This window comes from Mizuhopecten yessoensis, unplaced genomic scaffold, assembly GCF_002113885.1.
Source record: "Mizuhopecten yessoensis strain PY_sf001 unplaced genomic scaffold, ASM211388v2 scaffold1591, whole genome shotgun sequence".
Classification (NCBI taxonomy): Eukaryota; Metazoa; Mollusca; class Bivalvia; order Pectinida; family Pectinidae; genus Mizuhopecten; species Mizuhopecten yessoensis.
In genome coordinates, this window is record NW_018404123.1 from 65,780 (window position 1) to 83,782 (window position 18,003).

The 18,003-nt window shown below is 37.9% G+C and overlaps 2 protein-coding genes across 2 annotated transcripts; both read right to left on the minus strand.

Annotated features, from left to right (window-relative positions):
• Positions 1 to 9,887: 9,887 nt before the first annotated feature.
• Positions 9,888 to 11,945, minus strand: LOC110465484 (zinc finger protein 184-like; the record flags this gene model as incomplete). Its single annotated transcript, XM_021521333.1, has 1 exon — positions 9,888 to 11,945. A coding segment is annotated over one exon (1,377 nt), but the record flags the coding sequence as incomplete, so codon positions are not given.
• Positions 11,899 to 17,327, minus strand: LOC110465543. The gene is made up of 2 exons (XM_021521450.1): positions 17,258 to 17,327; positions 11,899 to 13,972 (listed from the first exon to the last, which is right to left on the minus strand). Exon 2 carries the CDS (start codon positions 12,972 to 12,974, stop codon positions 11,946 to 11,948), a length of 1,029 nt encoding a protein of 342 aa, XP_021377125.1. The 5' UTR covers positions 12,975 to 13,972; positions 17,258 to 17,327; the 3' UTR covers positions 11,899 to 11,945.
• Positions 17,328 to 18,003: the final 676 nt, after the last annotated feature.

The following is an 18,003-nucleotide window of genomic DNA, read 5'->3' on the forward strand; positions in this document are numbered from 1 at the left end:
GGCAGCTCCTCCTCTGCGTCGGGTCTTTGTTGTAGTAAAGGTTTTGATTGATGGCTATAACTGACAAGTTCCGGTGATAACTCCCCTCGGTAAAAAGTAAAAATACGAGGTGGCTACTAAATTGACTACTTAGTCTGTAATTTGTAATCTGTATCTTTGTCCCAGAAAACGATCTGAGCTAATTAATGCTTTTGTCTAAATTGTAAAGTCAATTATCAAGCTTCAGATGGCAACAGGTGTTATAACCCGTGTACATTAATGGACAGTGGGGTCAAGTTAATGGGATGACGTACACGTACATTTGGCGGCACCGTATGCCGATCTCATCACCTTGTTCAAACACCGCACCCAACAAATGTATGGGTTAAATATACTTAATCAGTGTACATGGTCTTCATTTACCTTTTACAGTACCGTAACAAACACAAATACGTCCGAATGCTAGATTAGAAATTATAAGTATCGCCTTGAAACACCATTTCGAAGTGCCGATGTTCGGCCTTTCGGATCACTTCAAACGAATTATCGTATCTGTGTACTTTCGTGGTTAGACGTTTTAGAATTTCAAGTGATCAAGAAAAGTTATTTAGCATCGCAGTTATGCAGTTTTTAGAACAACAAACCGTTTGGAATGTATTCGATGGTCGCTTATATTAGGTGCCAATCTTCAGAATTTAAAGGGCCGGTTTCCAAAACGGCCCCTTCTCTGATTCAAATTTCCTGTTGGTGGTGCATTGCCCATGCCGTTGTTGTCACAAATCTATAAAGTATAAAGATTTAGGTCACTTGGTTTGTTTTTTATGGCTCCTCAAAGTTGTACCTTTCAGAAGCTGTCTAAGTGTTGATAAAATGTGCATGTTATGTAAAATATTAATGAAAATCTAATCAAATGATGGTCACCGTAAAGAATACATTCATGGCATGATTGTGACAAAAAATCATGTTTCCATCGCGCCATTTGGCTGTTTTATGGAAGAAACAATCTCAAAAATGCCATTTTCGATGATAACATTTTAGACACAAAAACTGTGTTTTTTAGAGAATACACCCTTTTATGGGCGTTGGATGCAAACCAATTTTTATCCTATTAAACAGTACGTAATATGCTATTGATGAGAGGAAAAATCATCAAAATGTAAGTGGTGGAACATTTTCAAATGTTGGGTTGAATTAGCCTATGGTTGAATTGCCGATTTTCGACTTTCTTTAGATAATTAACAAAAAAACGAGAGTATTTGCTCGGTATGTTGAGAATATGTACACAGATATGAAAAAAAGTGAGAGAAACACTTTTTCATAAAAAAAATCCAAGATGGCTACTTCACAAGTCCCCGTGGTTGAAGACATTGGCTGACAAATAGACAGAACAACAAACAAAACGTGTTCCTTATGATTTTGGTTGGTTTTCGCATTTACGGGAGTGTTCATAGCTACGGGCGATTGTATAATACCTATATTTATAAGTTTGGTTAGTCACATGGTAACGGGGATCTTTCATATCGAGCCCCAAACATACTTTCGACATATGCACTCCGTTGCCGCATGGAAAACTATTTCAAGTTTTGTCGGAATTTCTTTACCTGTGGTTGTAATGGTCGAGGGTTTTCCAGCGTCCTGTAATACCCAAGGTAGTACAAGATACTGGAGATGTGCGCACACATTCCCATCGTTCTCTCTCCAACTGGGCACTGGCAGTAGTAGTCCTTTATTGGGGCCTCAACATCGGGTGAAACGGTGAACCGTATCCAAACGTTATATTTCGTTTGGCTTTTGTGTCGAGAATGTATTTGACATCGGAGAAGGTCTGGGGAGTGCTGGTAAAGCCACACCTCATAGTCTCCGTCATCACTTAAATGTTCGGCGATGTAACCAGGAGCCAGAGATATCTGATACGTTCCACACGTAATGGTTCTCAAGTAATCAAGATCGAGACGGGGAAACAGTACGGAAGATGCATCCATCTTGACAAACTCGGACCTTGCCCGTCTAGATAGATCCGGATCTGTCTTGACTCTCTGAGCTAAACCATTCGGTGTTGTCAAACGGTCCTTCATACGTTCAGCCATTAGCCTATCTTTGGCATCTCTCTCTGGAGATCTCTGGTAGATCGGTCCTCTAATACCATTCAGACAGGCTGTGACGGTTCGAAGCAAAGCCTCGATGACATTGATAAAGCTGTTAGACACCAATTGCGTTCGGAAGAACGTCCAGTGTTTCAGACGACCATGATAGGATTCCACAATCCACCTCGATTTGGTGATAGTTCTGTCAAGATTTGCTTGGACGTCAGAATGTTGACTTTGACCGGGTTTCAGGTATGACGGCATGCTAGCATTGAGGCCAGAGGCTTCGAGAACTGGTAGGACATCTCTAAAACCTCGGTCAACGACAACGTTGTCGTCTGGTTGTAGCCAAGTAACTAGCTTGTCCATGACTTTTTTTGTAATTGTAGCATCATTTTCGCTGCCAGTGAATGGTCCTACTGTGTCCAGAATGTAGCCATCTGGTAAGGCGATGCTCATGAATTTGAGATAGTTTCTCTTCTTCTGGCCACAGTAGGACATTCTCTGGAGCTTGTGGTCGGAGCTTTTCTGGATATAAATATAGGTGCCATCTAATATGGCAGTGGCTTTATCTCCAAAAAATGCTTCTGAAAAGACAGTATTGTGCCCGAGCAACTGTTCTCTTGTCAAGTGATCCGGACCTAGAAATTGTGGGACTATCGATGTGTCTAATGCCTGTACTATGGAGTGGAAAGTTTTGGACACACTTGACTTGGAAATTCCAAAAAGAGAAGAACACTGACTCCAGGAAATGTCGGTTTTCAGTTTTACCCAGAACAGTAATAGAGCATCGTGTGTAGTCTTGGTATATATACCAGATGAAAGATATGGGGAACAGTGCGAGTGGATTTCGAGGAACTGATCTTTGGACCAACCTGTCCAGGCCATGCATGCCGAGTCATCAAGAGAAGAAAAGCTTATTGTAAACGCAGACTGGTTCTGTGAAAGGACGTGCGACACCTCTAGGAGGTCATTAATGATTTCGGACGATTTTGATGGTAACTGAGATTCCAAGGAACCTCTACCATCAAGGACAACCTCTGTAGACGGATCTAAGTCGTTACCAATAAGGTGAATGGAGCAGACGCGGGATGAGGTGGGACACCACAGTTTGTGTGAATAGATCAGGTGATGTCTTGCACGTTTTGGTAAGACTGATGATTTTGTTCCATTTCTTGCAAAGGTAACAAGACAGAGACAGCATTTTTTGTGTGAAGATGATCCATTCAAAAGATCATGAAGGGTCAGCAACGGCAGGATATGGGACGGGGAGTCGTCTTCTTCCTCTATTTCCTGGTTCTGCTCGGGTTCAGGTTCAGGCTGATTTTTGTTCCGAAGATACTTCATGTAGCACTTCTGGCAAATAAGTGCTTGTTCCTTTGCTGACATCAATCCTTGTTGCACCAGCGTATCTAGGAGCCATTTATATTGTGGACTATTTACATTGCGTGCACTTCTGTTCTTATTGCCACTACGTTTCTTGAAGTATACTTGACACCCTTCTCCAACACATTTACCCTCCATCTTGAAACAATAACGATTGGTTTATGAAGCGTCGATAAAGTAACAAAATAGCAAGCCACCGATGATTGCTGTAAACAGCTAATACTTAGTAGTTTGGTACAATTATGCGAAAATGTGTGATAAATAACGAACAACTAATTACACAAAATAACAAGACAATATAATAAATCACATTCAATACCTCCAAGAAGCGCAGAATTGATTGATTACTTAGAACAAAATAAAGTATTTCATATGGATAATCTATCTATTCGATGTGGCGTGGTCGGCAGGCACAAAGAAAGTGAGACAAGTCAGGGTCCCAACCCTGACAGAGCCACAACGCTTTGGAGATGGGACAATAAAACAAGGAAAGTGAGACAAGAATAGCTAGCGTCGAGTCAATGATTCCGTAAACGTATAGACAAAGACAAGAAGATACGGATAAATGTACAAGGCCACACGATCAGAAAATTCAGAAGAGGACAACTTGAGATAGAACAGTATTCATGTATCAGGGTGTCCTCAGTGTAAATCTTTATATCGATACTGTTTATTTAGTCGTTACACATCATAAAACTGTCATGAAAATATCCGCTCTGATATTCAATATAAAAGTTTGTATATAATAAGCTATATAATAGGGTTTCAGACAAGGTTGTTACTCATTTCCCCTTTTCTTTCAATTTACAACCACATTCAGGCGGCGATATGAGAACGTTCCACCACATGGAATTAGCTGATTTTTGGTACACATATGAAACAAGTAAAGCTCTATCCGATTTTCTGATGGAAATTTGCATCCAAAACTATATAACGGGAGAAAATTGCAATTTTATGGCATTTTTCTTCATAATTGTGTCTCTGCAAGTGCATTTTCATCCGAGAATATTTTTTTTATGTTTTATGAATAAACACGATGTTTTGGAAATATTTATCAAAAGAAATTTATACTACAGTGTATGTTGCGAATTACAATTTCGAGATAACCTTCTTTTATTTACGAACTTATGTCTTTGATGCTGAAATTGACAACTTTATAAAAATACATTTTCACTGAAATTATGAAATCTGGGTGTCGAAAAGGTGTAAAATTATTCTTCGGAAAAGAAAAAAACAGTAGTTGAGCTAGATAAGAAATTATACGGGGGCAGGCTCCTATGGAGAATTAACATTACTGGAAACAGGCCCTTTATTTAGCTTTAAACATATTTGTTGCCAATAAAATTGAACAAGGGATGGGGCACAAGTTTTTACAAATGATCACAGCCTTCTCCCGTCATACATTTACAATTAAATGTCAACAATGATAATAGGCATAAACATAAGTAGATATATATAAATATATATTGAATTTAGTACCGGAATGTGATCGGTACAGATGGTACGGGACTAAACACATTCCCTCAAGCATGGGACAAACCTTTTCTGTAAAAAGGAATATTCACGGGACGAATATCCCTTTTCAAATGTTTTCATAAAGTGACATTTGGTTGCTGTTTCGTATGTCAGCAATATCGTACATGTAATTCTTCCATATAATGCATGCGTTATTAGAAAGCTTCCGTCTTTAATCTCGACTGCATGCCTTCCATTCTTTAAAAATCATTTTGATATCATCCCCAGAGCAAAACGATACACTGGTTGTCAAAGACTGACTGAAGCTATGAAATCAATTTAATGACGTTGTAATTTATGTTTCATCATTTATAACGGTAAATAATAAGGTATTTCTTTGTATATTTCTCTTATCAGTTTAATGAAGTTTTGTGTTTACATCTGTACTTTAATTAAAAGTAATTAAATTAGAAACACAAAATTTGGGGGAAATAAAACAACGGAACGAAAAGAAAAAAAAGAAAAATACAAACAATAATGAAAATATATACTAAATATATAATTTTAAATATAATTAAAATGGATTAAATGTCCATGTGAAGGAAGTAAATATAGAAAAAATTAGATTAACGACCGACTAAAAAAACTATCTGCTTTCACCCTTCACAGGGCTCTTCAGGTTTATTCGAAAGAACAACTTCGTGACGTCACAATTACATGTCATCACACTAAAATAGTAACGTGACGTCACGAAGTACACAAGATTGGTGGACAAGTTAGCGTAAAATTTTACTGTGGCCTGTTGAGACTTGGTTTTAATATTTTGATTAGTTGGTCTTCTTTCGTTTCTCTTAAAATAATGTCTGATGAAAATAGTTGATACAAAGGTACATGTAATACATTAAATTTATCTCCAGCACATTCATGAATATGTTTGTTAACATGAAGATTTCGTAAAGAATCAGTTCTAATTTGTTGATATGTACAGTCATACGTGTTCTGAGTTCATTACCGGTTTGACCGATGTAAAAATCTCAACATTTGCATAAATTACATTTTTTGATTTACAATTCATATTTACATTCACAGTAAATTTCAAACCATTCTTGAAAATAAAAGTATTACACTCGATAATCATAGGACATGTGGCACATCTTAAACTAAGTACATGTCAACATACGTTTCAAGTTCTTAGGTTGGCGTCTACAATGTAAAATAGCATGTTTATTAAAAATGTTTCTCATACGCCTGCTACTTTGCTTTAACTCTTCACATTTGTTCTTTATCACAGGAAACATTACAATTCCGTGGATTGAAAGTAGAAACAAAAGGAACTAACTTTGATTCATCCTTTAGTTTTTGTAGACGGGAAGTTAAGGGTCCCTTTTCAATAGCTTTCTGTATACCATGTTCTACTATCTCAGTAGGATAACATTGAGCTTTAAGGTATTGCTTTAGTTAAATATTTATATATATAAAAGTACGATGATGAAATGGTTCGGTGTGATATATTCTGCGCCACTTTATCCCTCCCTCTTTAAATATACCAAACTCCTTCACTATCGGGATGGATCAGTGAGGGACCAGTGAGGGACGAGGGACTAACCCACTTAGTGACCAGGTCAGAGAGGGACCAGTGAGGGACGAGAGACTGATCCACTTATTGACCAGGTCAGTTAGGGACCAGTGAGGGACGAGGGACTGACCCACTTAGTGACCAGGTCGTTAAGTTTATGATTACGCAAACACTTTCATCAAGACGGAAGTATAATGTTCTCCGATCAGCAGGTGCCGCAGGTGCCGCAAGAAGTGCCGCAAGAAGTGAGGTTTTATTTTAAAAAAGGTATACTTTTGAATAACATCTCTAATAAAAAGTTGTTTGTCAAGGTACTTTTGCGTCAATTTCTTTAACAAAATACTTTAATTTAACTCATACCTGTTAAAAATTTAACTTGAAAAGACTTTCGTTGTTGTAAATCTTCATGAATACTAAAACAAATCGTCACAGACTGTAAAAACCTGTTTCCATATAGTTTCTTGATTGAAATTGTTTCACAAATACTGTGTTTTTATTTGATGATTATAAAGTTCCATACATGTTTACAAATATTGTGTTGACCTTTTTTCTTGCAATATAGACAGTACAAGACTGGCAACTATTCCACTTGACTTGCAAAGCTATTATTTGAGTTAGATCATTTAAGGCATCTTGGAATCAGACAAATGTTGTAGTTTACTTTCTATAAAAAGTCAACAGAACTGGGTCTCTTGAAGTCTATATATTATATGAAATCAAAAAAGAAATTGTTCCAAACATTTGACTGGACTTGTACGACGAAAATGAGAAATTGTCTCAGACAGGCTGAGAAGATTTAAGTGTAGACTCTTCTAGAGAACTGATAATGAATCAGTACTGTAGGTAGAGATGGAAATCCCAGGTTTGATGTATATACAATGTACTAATCTTGTTGTTTGGATTGGTTGGGACAAGACAAGACAAGACAAGACAAGATTTTATTCTTTTAAACCACAATATACATGTGATATTAAGAAAATATACAATGGGTACATTCAAGTTAGAGTACGTGCTGTTTTAGCCAGGAGAACGGGCTCTCTCTATTACTATATAAATATATTTGCATATTTTAACTAGTAAAACTTTGTTATTTGTTGAAAAAAGTTGCTGGAATTTTAAACAGTTTGGTTGCCTGCTATAGTAATTTGGAATATACAATTTTCTTTTATTTGAAACATTTGGACAATTAAACATATAATGAAATTCATCTCCAACTTCAGTATTACACAAATGGCATATTCTATTTCTTCCCTCTATATTTAACCATCTTCCTCTTTCTATTGGAAGTCTGGCATTGCCAGTTCTAAATTTACAGAACATAATGGCATTTTTTGTAGACAGGATATTTAGATAATTTTCAATTTTTAGTTCATCTTTAAATAATTTATAATTTATTCCTTTGCTGGATTCATTTTTGTCAGAATCCCAATTTTGCAAAATTTGGTAAAATAAAATTCGTTCAGCAGGTTTTTTTAACCACAAAATATTTGGAAATGTTTGTGATATCCATATATTGGATAATCCACACTCATCAAGTATATTTTTCACATATCTCATCCAGGGGATGTAATAACCAGTTTCCCCATTTTCTTCTGCAATTTTGTGAAATAGTAATTTATACAAAATATTGGATATTTTAATATAATCTACTTCTTCAAGGTTTGCCCAGAAAGTGATCATTCTCACTTTTATATTTATTGATAGGGGATATCTCCCCAATTCGCTATACACCATAAAATTTGGGGTAGACTTGTGTAGTGACCTGTGTGTGTATGGTGGCTGTTGTGTATAGGATCAGGTATCTTAGTTACCTGACATTGTTTATACCAAAGAAGGTAACACATTTCTGAGTAAAACTATTCCCTCCAATTTCGTTTTATCCCTCCTCCCATTCTTATATATCATGCCCGTTCTTCTTGATGGAAAGAGTTGCTTAATACCTAGACAACAATTTACTGTGCGGTATGCTTGTCAGAGGGATTTTTTCGTTGACTATGCGATTAATAGTCCCTTGAGCCATTGGTGTAGTCTCCATATATATACACCCAATGTCGACTCTTTGTTATTAAATTTACTCCGCATATGAAACAGGTGACTTTATCACTTTGTCCTGATTATAAAAACCCGTTAAATGCAAGCTGGTTTGAAGTCTGATGCACTTGTTGTGGCCACTCCTTAAATGTTTTGATACGGTCCTCACATTTGATAACTGACTAATAATCTGCTCGAATCTGATATGAAGTATGGCGGATACCTCCCCTTTATTGCGTCATGCATTCCTTCTACATCGATCCCCTTTACTGCGGCATACATTACATCATCCCTCCCCTTTTACGGGTATAAACTCCTCTTTATTGCGTCATACATTCCAGAGGTCAAGGTCATCCCTCCCCCAAAAAAAGGAATGTATGACGCAATAAAGGGGAGGTACAAGGAATGTATGACGCAATAAAGGGGAGGTACAAGGAATGTGTGTAGGCAGGACAGGACACGTATCGAGTTAAAAATAGCCGTGCAGGTTTTGGTTGTGGAGGTAAGCCGGAGTTCCCGGATAAAAAAAACAACCGACCGGTGGTCAGTACCTGGCGACTGCCCCACGTAGGTCTCGTACCCACGACCCAGTGGTTGAGGGCTAGTGGCAGCAGAATGTCAGACGCCTTAACCACTTGGCCATCGCGGCCCCCGACTTCCTATCCATAATTTGATACTAAAAGGTAGAGTGTTGTTCCAGCGCTCTGTGATGTATTTCCAAGGAAGAGCATCAATTTCTTCCGCGCCTTTCATTTTTTACCGAGCTGTACATCTATCTCAGGATCAACATATTGCAAAGAAAGTATCTCGATACGGAAAGGGGCACATTTTACCGATCGATGATTGTCAACAGAGGTCAAAATGAAGATCAGAGTAACGTGTTTTTGGTAGAATAAATGAGGTCACCTCAGGATATATTTGCATACCAAACATTTTCAAGAGTTATAGTCAAAGCATAATTCATCGCATCCTCCTTCTCGTACTCTGCATTCCGCCATCAAGAGACGTAACTGTACGTGAACTTGCAGATCAAATATGATTACATGTAAAAACGTATAAAGATATGCCATGGACAACTTGTTTTCAAAGGTTTTGATCAAAGGTGAAAGAATAGGCCTCAGTGACCTTCTTATACTTATACTCTGCACTCCGCCACAATTCCAAGATGTATTTGGAAGCAAAATAAAGGAAATACCTCGAACAAATATTTTCGAAAGTTGCTGTCAAAGGTCGTACTATGTAACCAGAACCGGAGGTAGATACGAGGGTTCGATTTACTGACTTCTTGATTATGAAACTGGGAACTGTAAATGAAATTTATTATGATATTACTTTTCTGTAGCATTACAAATAAAACAATACACAGCTAGGTCGCAAGTTAATATATATTAGTTTATAAATATCGATACACAATATAAATATATATTACATTCAAACAGCTTTTCAAATCGACAAATGTCCTTTTTATTATTATTTCCGTTATGAGGTTACAAATATCTTGACTCAATCTTAACCAATGAGTGAGCACTTCATGATTTTTGATAGATGAAATATGTTTCATTTTATTTCAAGCTTTAGTTAACACCATAGGGATTTGACATCAGTGCTCGTGTCAGTACAAACGATCCAATACATAGTTAGGTATGTAAAATTGTTGAAATTGTCAACACAAACGGTGCTGTTTGCTTTATTGTTCTGTTTGTGCTTTCAGCTTCTTCCGACTTGAATCATGACTGTTCTTGTTAAACCAGCTTCTTTGCCTCCGACTGCTGTTTCGATTGTATCTGTCGCATCAATTTCCAATTTACGTGTCGATTGTTTCTGTCAAATAAGATACTTCCACCCGACTGCAAACATGTTTTCCTTACTCCGTACACCATTCTGACTGCTCTTCTAGTAAAACGATATCCATCCTTCTAACTAATGTTCCAGTCGCCCGTTTCAAACGCTCTTCCCTTCTTCCGACTAATGCTTTGGTTACCCTTCCAACTGTCACGTTACTCAAGCTAATTATGTTCTTGCTCATCCTAGCAGACCAGGTTTCCTCCCTCCGACTGCTAGTTGTATTGTCGTCTCTCGAACTTCAACAATCGGCTTTTATGTTTAATACCCTTATTATGCTCACGAAAACTATCTTTGCACCTGAATGACTTGTTGCAAACAGTGCAATTAAACGGTTTCTCACGAGTATGGATCAACATGTGCTTAACTAAACCATGACGGGTATCATAACCGCGGTCACATGTATCACAAGTGTAGAGTCGGTAGTCCTTGAACTGATTGTGTGTTCTTAGGTGGCGACTGTACTCAAGGCGCCTAGTAAATTTCTTTTTACAGACAGTACATTTCATGATTTTTCCGTTTTCGTGTTTCATAAGGTGTCGCTTTAGATGATGACTCTCGAAAAATTGCTCACTACATATATGACACTTGTATCGCTTTTCCCCTGTATGAAGACGCCGATGCCGTTCCATGTGAGTTTTCTGTGTAAAGCCTTTATCGCAAATACCACACCGGAAACAGTTCGTCAGTGATTCCGGTGTATCCCTATCCTTGTCCAGGTGTGTAGCCATATGCCGCTTTAGATTGACTTTTTGTGTGAAGGACTTTTGACAGATGTCACACTGAAATGGATGGTCACCAGTGTGAACGGTCAGGTGCTTCACTAGGTCTCCTCGGCTCTGACAGTTCTTATTGCATATGTCACACTGGTACGGTCCGTTTCCCTCGTGGATCAACATATGACGGGAGAGGTTGAATCTACGCCGGAACGTCTTCGAGCAGTGTTTACATTTCAAAGGTTTTGGGGAGCTATCAGGATTTCCTGAAAAATCTTCTAGGTCCTCAGATCCGCCGACATTGCAGTCCGATGACTTAGTTGATTCACTTGATGACCCGTTGTCAGAGGATGCTTCCTCTTTTCTATCTGATTGCCACTCAGACTGACAGTCCTTGACTAACAATAGCGGATTGCGAACACTTGAAAAAAACCTGTCTTTATCGGAGGCATCGCTTTCCTCCTCGAGAAACTTATCTGGTCGTCCCAGACTAGACCCGCTGCTAGATTGATGTTCTCGAGACGTCACTGACGAACAATATTTTCTTCTTTTGATCATTGTTGTTAAGTTGCATGATTTCGTATCGGATGAGTCAGGTCGCTTGATATTTTTTGAACGTTGATCTGATTTAAATCGTTTTCGTTTTGATGAATGCCTTTTCCATGATGACTGATTTTGGTTTTGTTCTGCAAGCAGAAAATTCGAAACAAACGTTTTGTTTCCGTTACTGTCTTTTCCACTACAAAAGCTTGTGATTGTAACAGAAGGTATCGTATTTTTTTCAGTATCGTTCCATTTTTTATGTTTTTCAGAAGTTAAATTGTTATTTTTGTCATATGAAGGCTTTTTCTTATTTTTGTCATGTGACGACTTTTTCTAATTTTTGTCATGTGAAGGTTTTTTCGCTTCAACCGCTGTCGTCGTTATTTGTTGTGTAAACTTGCGATGATCTTCCTCAATCAATAACTCATTATTGCTGCCATCTGTTTGTCTCTTTGTCAAAGAAACAGGATGTGTTTTCGGTATGACAAGTGTTTTCCTAATGTGTAACTTTTTACTTTTATCAATATTGAACTTCTTCCAGCTTAGATTCCACACTTCCTTTTCCGATTCTTTCTCCGTCTCGACTTGCTTGTTGAACTCCTTTGATCTATTTTCAGTCATACATATGTCTTCAGGAAGGACGTCATGACCTTCGTACCCATCTTTGATGTCACGCAGTTTGCTCGTATTTTGTTTCTGGTCAGATATGTTACGTTCTTGCTGCTGAACCCCAAGAGAGCCACTACTATGTTTGATCTGGATATTCCTTTCACTATCCTTCTCTTCGTTACCTATCTCAGTTCGCGCATCATCTACTCCTTCCTGATCTCCGCTGTTATCTATGATTTGGTCACTTTCTGTCCCTTTCTTTCCATTGCTACTAGCCTTCATGAAGCCATTCTTTCTTTCTTCCTGTTCCTCGTTAGTAGCCTCGATGTGGTTATATTCATCCTCTTCCGTCTTGGTGCGGTCTTTCACTACTCGAGCCTTCCCAAAATTACTGATCTCCATGCGGTCATTCTCTAAACAGACGATCCCGCCTAAACTTCCTACTGAACCTGCTAGTCTATCCTGTTTCGAACAGTTTGCTTTAAATCTCAGATCTCTGCAGGATTTTAAGTTAATATCTTGCTCTCTTTCGTTACTCGATGCGGCATCACATGCTTCACAATAACTGATAACGGCTGGTAAATCGTCGGACGCCATATTGGAATCACAGTCGCGCTTTGACGAAGCATCGACAGACTCTACTAGATCCGTGTAAAGAATATCGGTACTACTATCGCCTCCACTTTGCAACCTAGCACCGACGTCACAACTCCTGATGACGTTGATGTCTTGACATGACGTTGTACTGTACATATTGTCTTTAGCACTTTTGCACTTGTCTATATCACCTGTGCCTGCGTCGTCGTGAAGTTTACTCGAAGCATCCGCCACTGTGTGCGATTTAACATGAGACCGATATTTGTTTTCACACGTGAACACCTTTCGACATAATCAACAAGTAAATTCTTGTTCTTTATCATGTGTGAGGAAGTGTGAATAGAACTGCTTCCCGTTACTAAATTGTTTTTGACAGAACGGACACGCATGGTTTTGGATCCTGTCGTGTGTATTCATATGTTCGTGAGTTTCTGTCCTACTTTGGAAAACTGCCATACATACAGAGCATTCGTACTCGATACCATCTGTGACGTCATCAAGCATGTCGCATTTTTCATGGATAGAAGTGACTACATTGTTCATTAAGCAAGTCAGGCAAAATGTCTCACTCGAATGTTTGTCCGCGTCATGCGACAAAAAAGATAGCTCCTTTGATATATTACAAATATCTTGGTCTTCTACTAGCTTCTCTCCACAAACTTTACATGTTACTTTGGATAAGTGCTCGTCGTCTGACCTTAGAGGTGTGGTGTTTGTAAAAAGTGTGTTCTCCTCTGGATTGTATTCAGTTTCCATAGCAACAGACGTATCACCACGAATGTTTTCTTCAAATTGAAGTAAATGGCAAGCTCCACCAAACAACCTACTGCAGATATCACAACTACACGTTTCCGTTTTCACTTGCACGTGATTGTAACAGTCTGCTTCAGTCTTAATCGGGTGTGCGCTTTTTGTCAGGTTCGAATACACGCTTGTTTCACTGGAAGCTTGTGTGGAACTATGGGTAATATCGTGGTCCTGTAGCCAAGGGTTTGGCCAAGATTGTGGATAGACACCTAACGTCGACTGCAGACCTTGCATCAAATCATCCTTGTATTGTCTCTGGACGGGAAACGCCGAGTGTTGGTGGTGTGATCTAGCGCTACTGAAGAGTATAGCTACAGCCATTTTCGGACCCTCAAACAAGCATGGCTCTGAAAAACAAAGAAACGTGTGCTTAGTAGGCTATATGATAATTGGCCCATTGGCAAACTCTGATCTCATTTAAACTGTATTAACCAATATTAAACGACAACATAGCGCCTGTAACTGTTATGTTATGCTTACCTGATAATCTTCACGTAATCTACTGATTTCAAATTTAATAGATTAGAGAAATGTTAATGTGATTTGCTTTCTCAGAATCAAAACTAACATTATTATTGTTACATTGTAGTATAGAATGGTTTTGAAAGTAATGCCATTATAAGAATAGAACGGTTATCAAGGTAAAACATAGGTATATCAATAGATTTTTTTGGTCTCTAGAAGAAAACCAGTACCAGCAATATTTCACAACTGTTAATATTTTGACATTTTTTCGTGCGTGTAAAGAAAAAGGGATAAATTTGAAAAATGTTCGACCGACGAATGAAATGTGACTGTTATTCATCAAAACAACAGAAATATTCTATTTATTTCATATTTGTTTTAAAAGACATGAACTTTCGTAAACAGTTACTGTATACCTGGAAAGTTATCGGGCTATTGTGACGTCATACATGACAATGTCCATACATAATTTACTTAATTTAACCCTGCTCTATGATTAGTCGGTTTAGTGTGGAAGTGTTAATTGAAACAAAGAAAGATGTTCAAAATGATATGTACATGATTGAATGTATGGAACGGCAATCCAAGTATTAGTACTGATAGTACAGAATTATAAAAACCCATCGTATGTCATGCCAATACAACCTACAAACTATACAACATCATACGTCCAATACAACATACAAACTATATACATCATACGTCAAATACAACTTACGAATACTGTGTTTTACACGTCATAGGTCCAATACAACATACAAACTATACACATCATACGTCCAATACAACATACAAACTATACACATCATACGTTAAATACAACATACAAACTATACAACATCATACGTCCAATACAACATACAAACTATACACGACATACGTCCAATACAACTAACACATAATGTGTTAGACACGACATACTTTCAAACACAATTCCACTTTCCACACATTTTGTAATAATTTCTTCAAAGCAACTTAGTATAGAATCACTTGTTGAAAACATGGGAGAGGGGAGGGGGGGGGGGCGTGGCTGATCATTGACTATTTTTTTATGCATATACATTTCATCACCTGATTTATATGAAGAGGATTAAGGATTAATTAAATCGTGTGTTTTATGTACACAGGGGATATAACACATGAATCAACGGCTTGTATAGTAAGGTTATTTCTGTAGGTTCTACATGTAGTCAATCTGGCTTACCGAGTGTTCCTGTCTTTGAGTTATCCTGCTTCCCTTTTAATCCTAATTTAAGGTATATAGCCCTTGGCTGTCTTTAGGCCCATGTAACACCTGGATGTTACCCGGAAAAACCTGTGCCAGGAACAGGTTTATGTTCACTTCCCCTGTAACCTGCCATAGGTAATACGATCATGGATATTGAGATACACCCTCTGGACCCAGGGGAGAATTGATAACCAGCTGTGGTCGAGGGATGACCGAAGTTCTATAATATCACGTCAGATTCACTTCATTCGGAACACCTTGTCCCGATTACAGTAATTTTCGTCATCGTTTAGGGATGAGGACCGAAGTGAATCGGCTGAGGTTTTCCGAATGGATTCACTTGTGGGGTAAGGGGCAAGAGAGGGGAAATTCGTCTGCTGGATACCCGCACTACTAGATCGGTAGTGAAGGGACGTAAAACCACTCAAACAAACCACTATTGTGGGTCAGTAGTCGGGAAGGTTAATAATTTGACCAGCACCACGGTTCTCTATTAGGGTTTTTGAAAATCTTGTAGCCGCTGTGTAAAATTTAAATTTAAAGAGATCTACATGTAGGAAAACTTTGGAATTCAAAAAATCCAGAAATGAAAAAACGTGTTAATTAAATATTGTTATATGCACATTATTGAACGGTGTTTTATGTATACTGTGATGTCACTATCCTGTCTATTCTATGTTTAGAGAATGTTATATTTCAACTTTATTCAATTCAACTTTATTCTCTTTCACAATACAGTGTATATAGAAACATATTTACAATATAATATATAGTAACTGTAGTGTTCGTGGTCGGTAGTACCACGGACTTATCTACACGGACTTAGATAAGTCCGTGGTAGTCCACAGTACTGTCTCTTAATAAATGCACATTTGTATCGAAGAGGTCAAATATTGTTATTAATTATTCTGATAAAAGTACAAAGTTTCTTCAGTGTTTTATATTAATATTCATTATTTCATAAAACTACATTACATTTGGTCTCGTCCAAAAATATTTATCTATACATTGTATATAAAATTCGATATGCATATATATATATGTATGTGCCTATATAAGCCTTAGGGCTTTTTGGCTAATATAGGACTAGAACGGAATTAAAATAGCTATCTAAGTCCGTGGTACAATACAGGTAAATCACCTGAGATTTATAATTAGTGGCAGGTGTCACTAATTGTAGATATCAATTACCTCTGGTTAACGTCCCCTAGGTGAGTTATTAAACTAATCCGGTGACATAATGTGACGAACATTGGTAAGAAAGAAAGTATGGATCGTCTTTAAGTTAAGGCGTTATTGAATAAAATATCCTTGCGTTACATAAATTTAACACCCCTTTAGTTCAGATATTCAAAATTTATATACTTACATGAGAAAACTTTAGTTTTTCCGTTCTATATAAACTTTTGCGTATGTGTGGTACTATATAAACAGACAATGGAGTCTGAAGGAAAGCCTTGAGCTCTTTACCCCTTATTATTAGACCACACGGAATTAGATTAGAGGGACCCTGTTATACGCCAGCTGTAGAGTGTCCGCTACTGTGGCCTCAACAGTTCCAAGTTTTTACAGAACGTAGACAGGTATTACTTCTCCCATTTTCCCTCGACCCCTGTACTACTGTACCTCGATTTGCTTTTAATATCACCTTTTTTTTTTTTCTTTTTTTTTATATCAGACACATGTCAACGTTAACCGGGTCCCCCATATCAATCCTAGTCCCCTGTATCAACCATTTACCCTGCATTACCCCCTCCCTGAACGTCCAGGTGGTATAATTCATATTAGGAACAAAACACTTTTAAACAATCGTGTGAGAAACAGAGAAACATACAAATATTAAAATCATCAAATCAATTGATATAAATTTTTAAAAAATCAAGCTGGTCTGGAATTACTACTAAGTAAATGACTTAATAAAATAGTTCGTCCCTCTTACCTTCTATGATAGAGTCGACCCACTGCTATGACGTCGCTGGTACGTCTCATTTACAAGATCACAAAGTCATGTGTGTGCAGAAATATATATCTGTTCACGTTCTTAACGTCAACGTTTGAAGTGGGGTATATGCACGCTTCATATAAAACAGGACTGTGACTACCACAGCTAATCCCTAGGTACCTTTTGTATGGATAATCCCTACCACTAAATCTGTGGGTACGATACCCTGGTATTGTATTGTCCAGGCCTTCCATGAGTCGCTCCAGGCACCAAGTGCTCGTCCGACTGATTGGGCAGTAACAACGCCTCATTACGTCACCCGGATTTTAGTTAGACCTGAGAAAGACTACCTGTACGATCACAAATTATACCTTACTTAGTTACCATGACGACAGCCATATACAATGGATCTTAATTTGCTTGCAGTATAACCCTGATGTTAAAATATGGACGCCAACTCATTATTAGTAAAATAACTTCCTGTTATTGTGAAAATTCGGTTGGGATTTGTCAGTCTGACCTGTATTTCCGTGTACACTGGTGTGATGTTAATGTCAGTCTGACCTGTATTTCCGTGTACACTGGTGTGATGTTAATGTCGGTCTGCCCTGTATTTTCGTGTACACTGGTGTGATGATAATGTCAGTCTGACCTGTATTTCCGTGTACACTGGTGTGATGTTAATGTAAGTCTGACCTGTATTTTCGTGTACACTGGTGTGATGTTAATGTCAGTCTGACCTG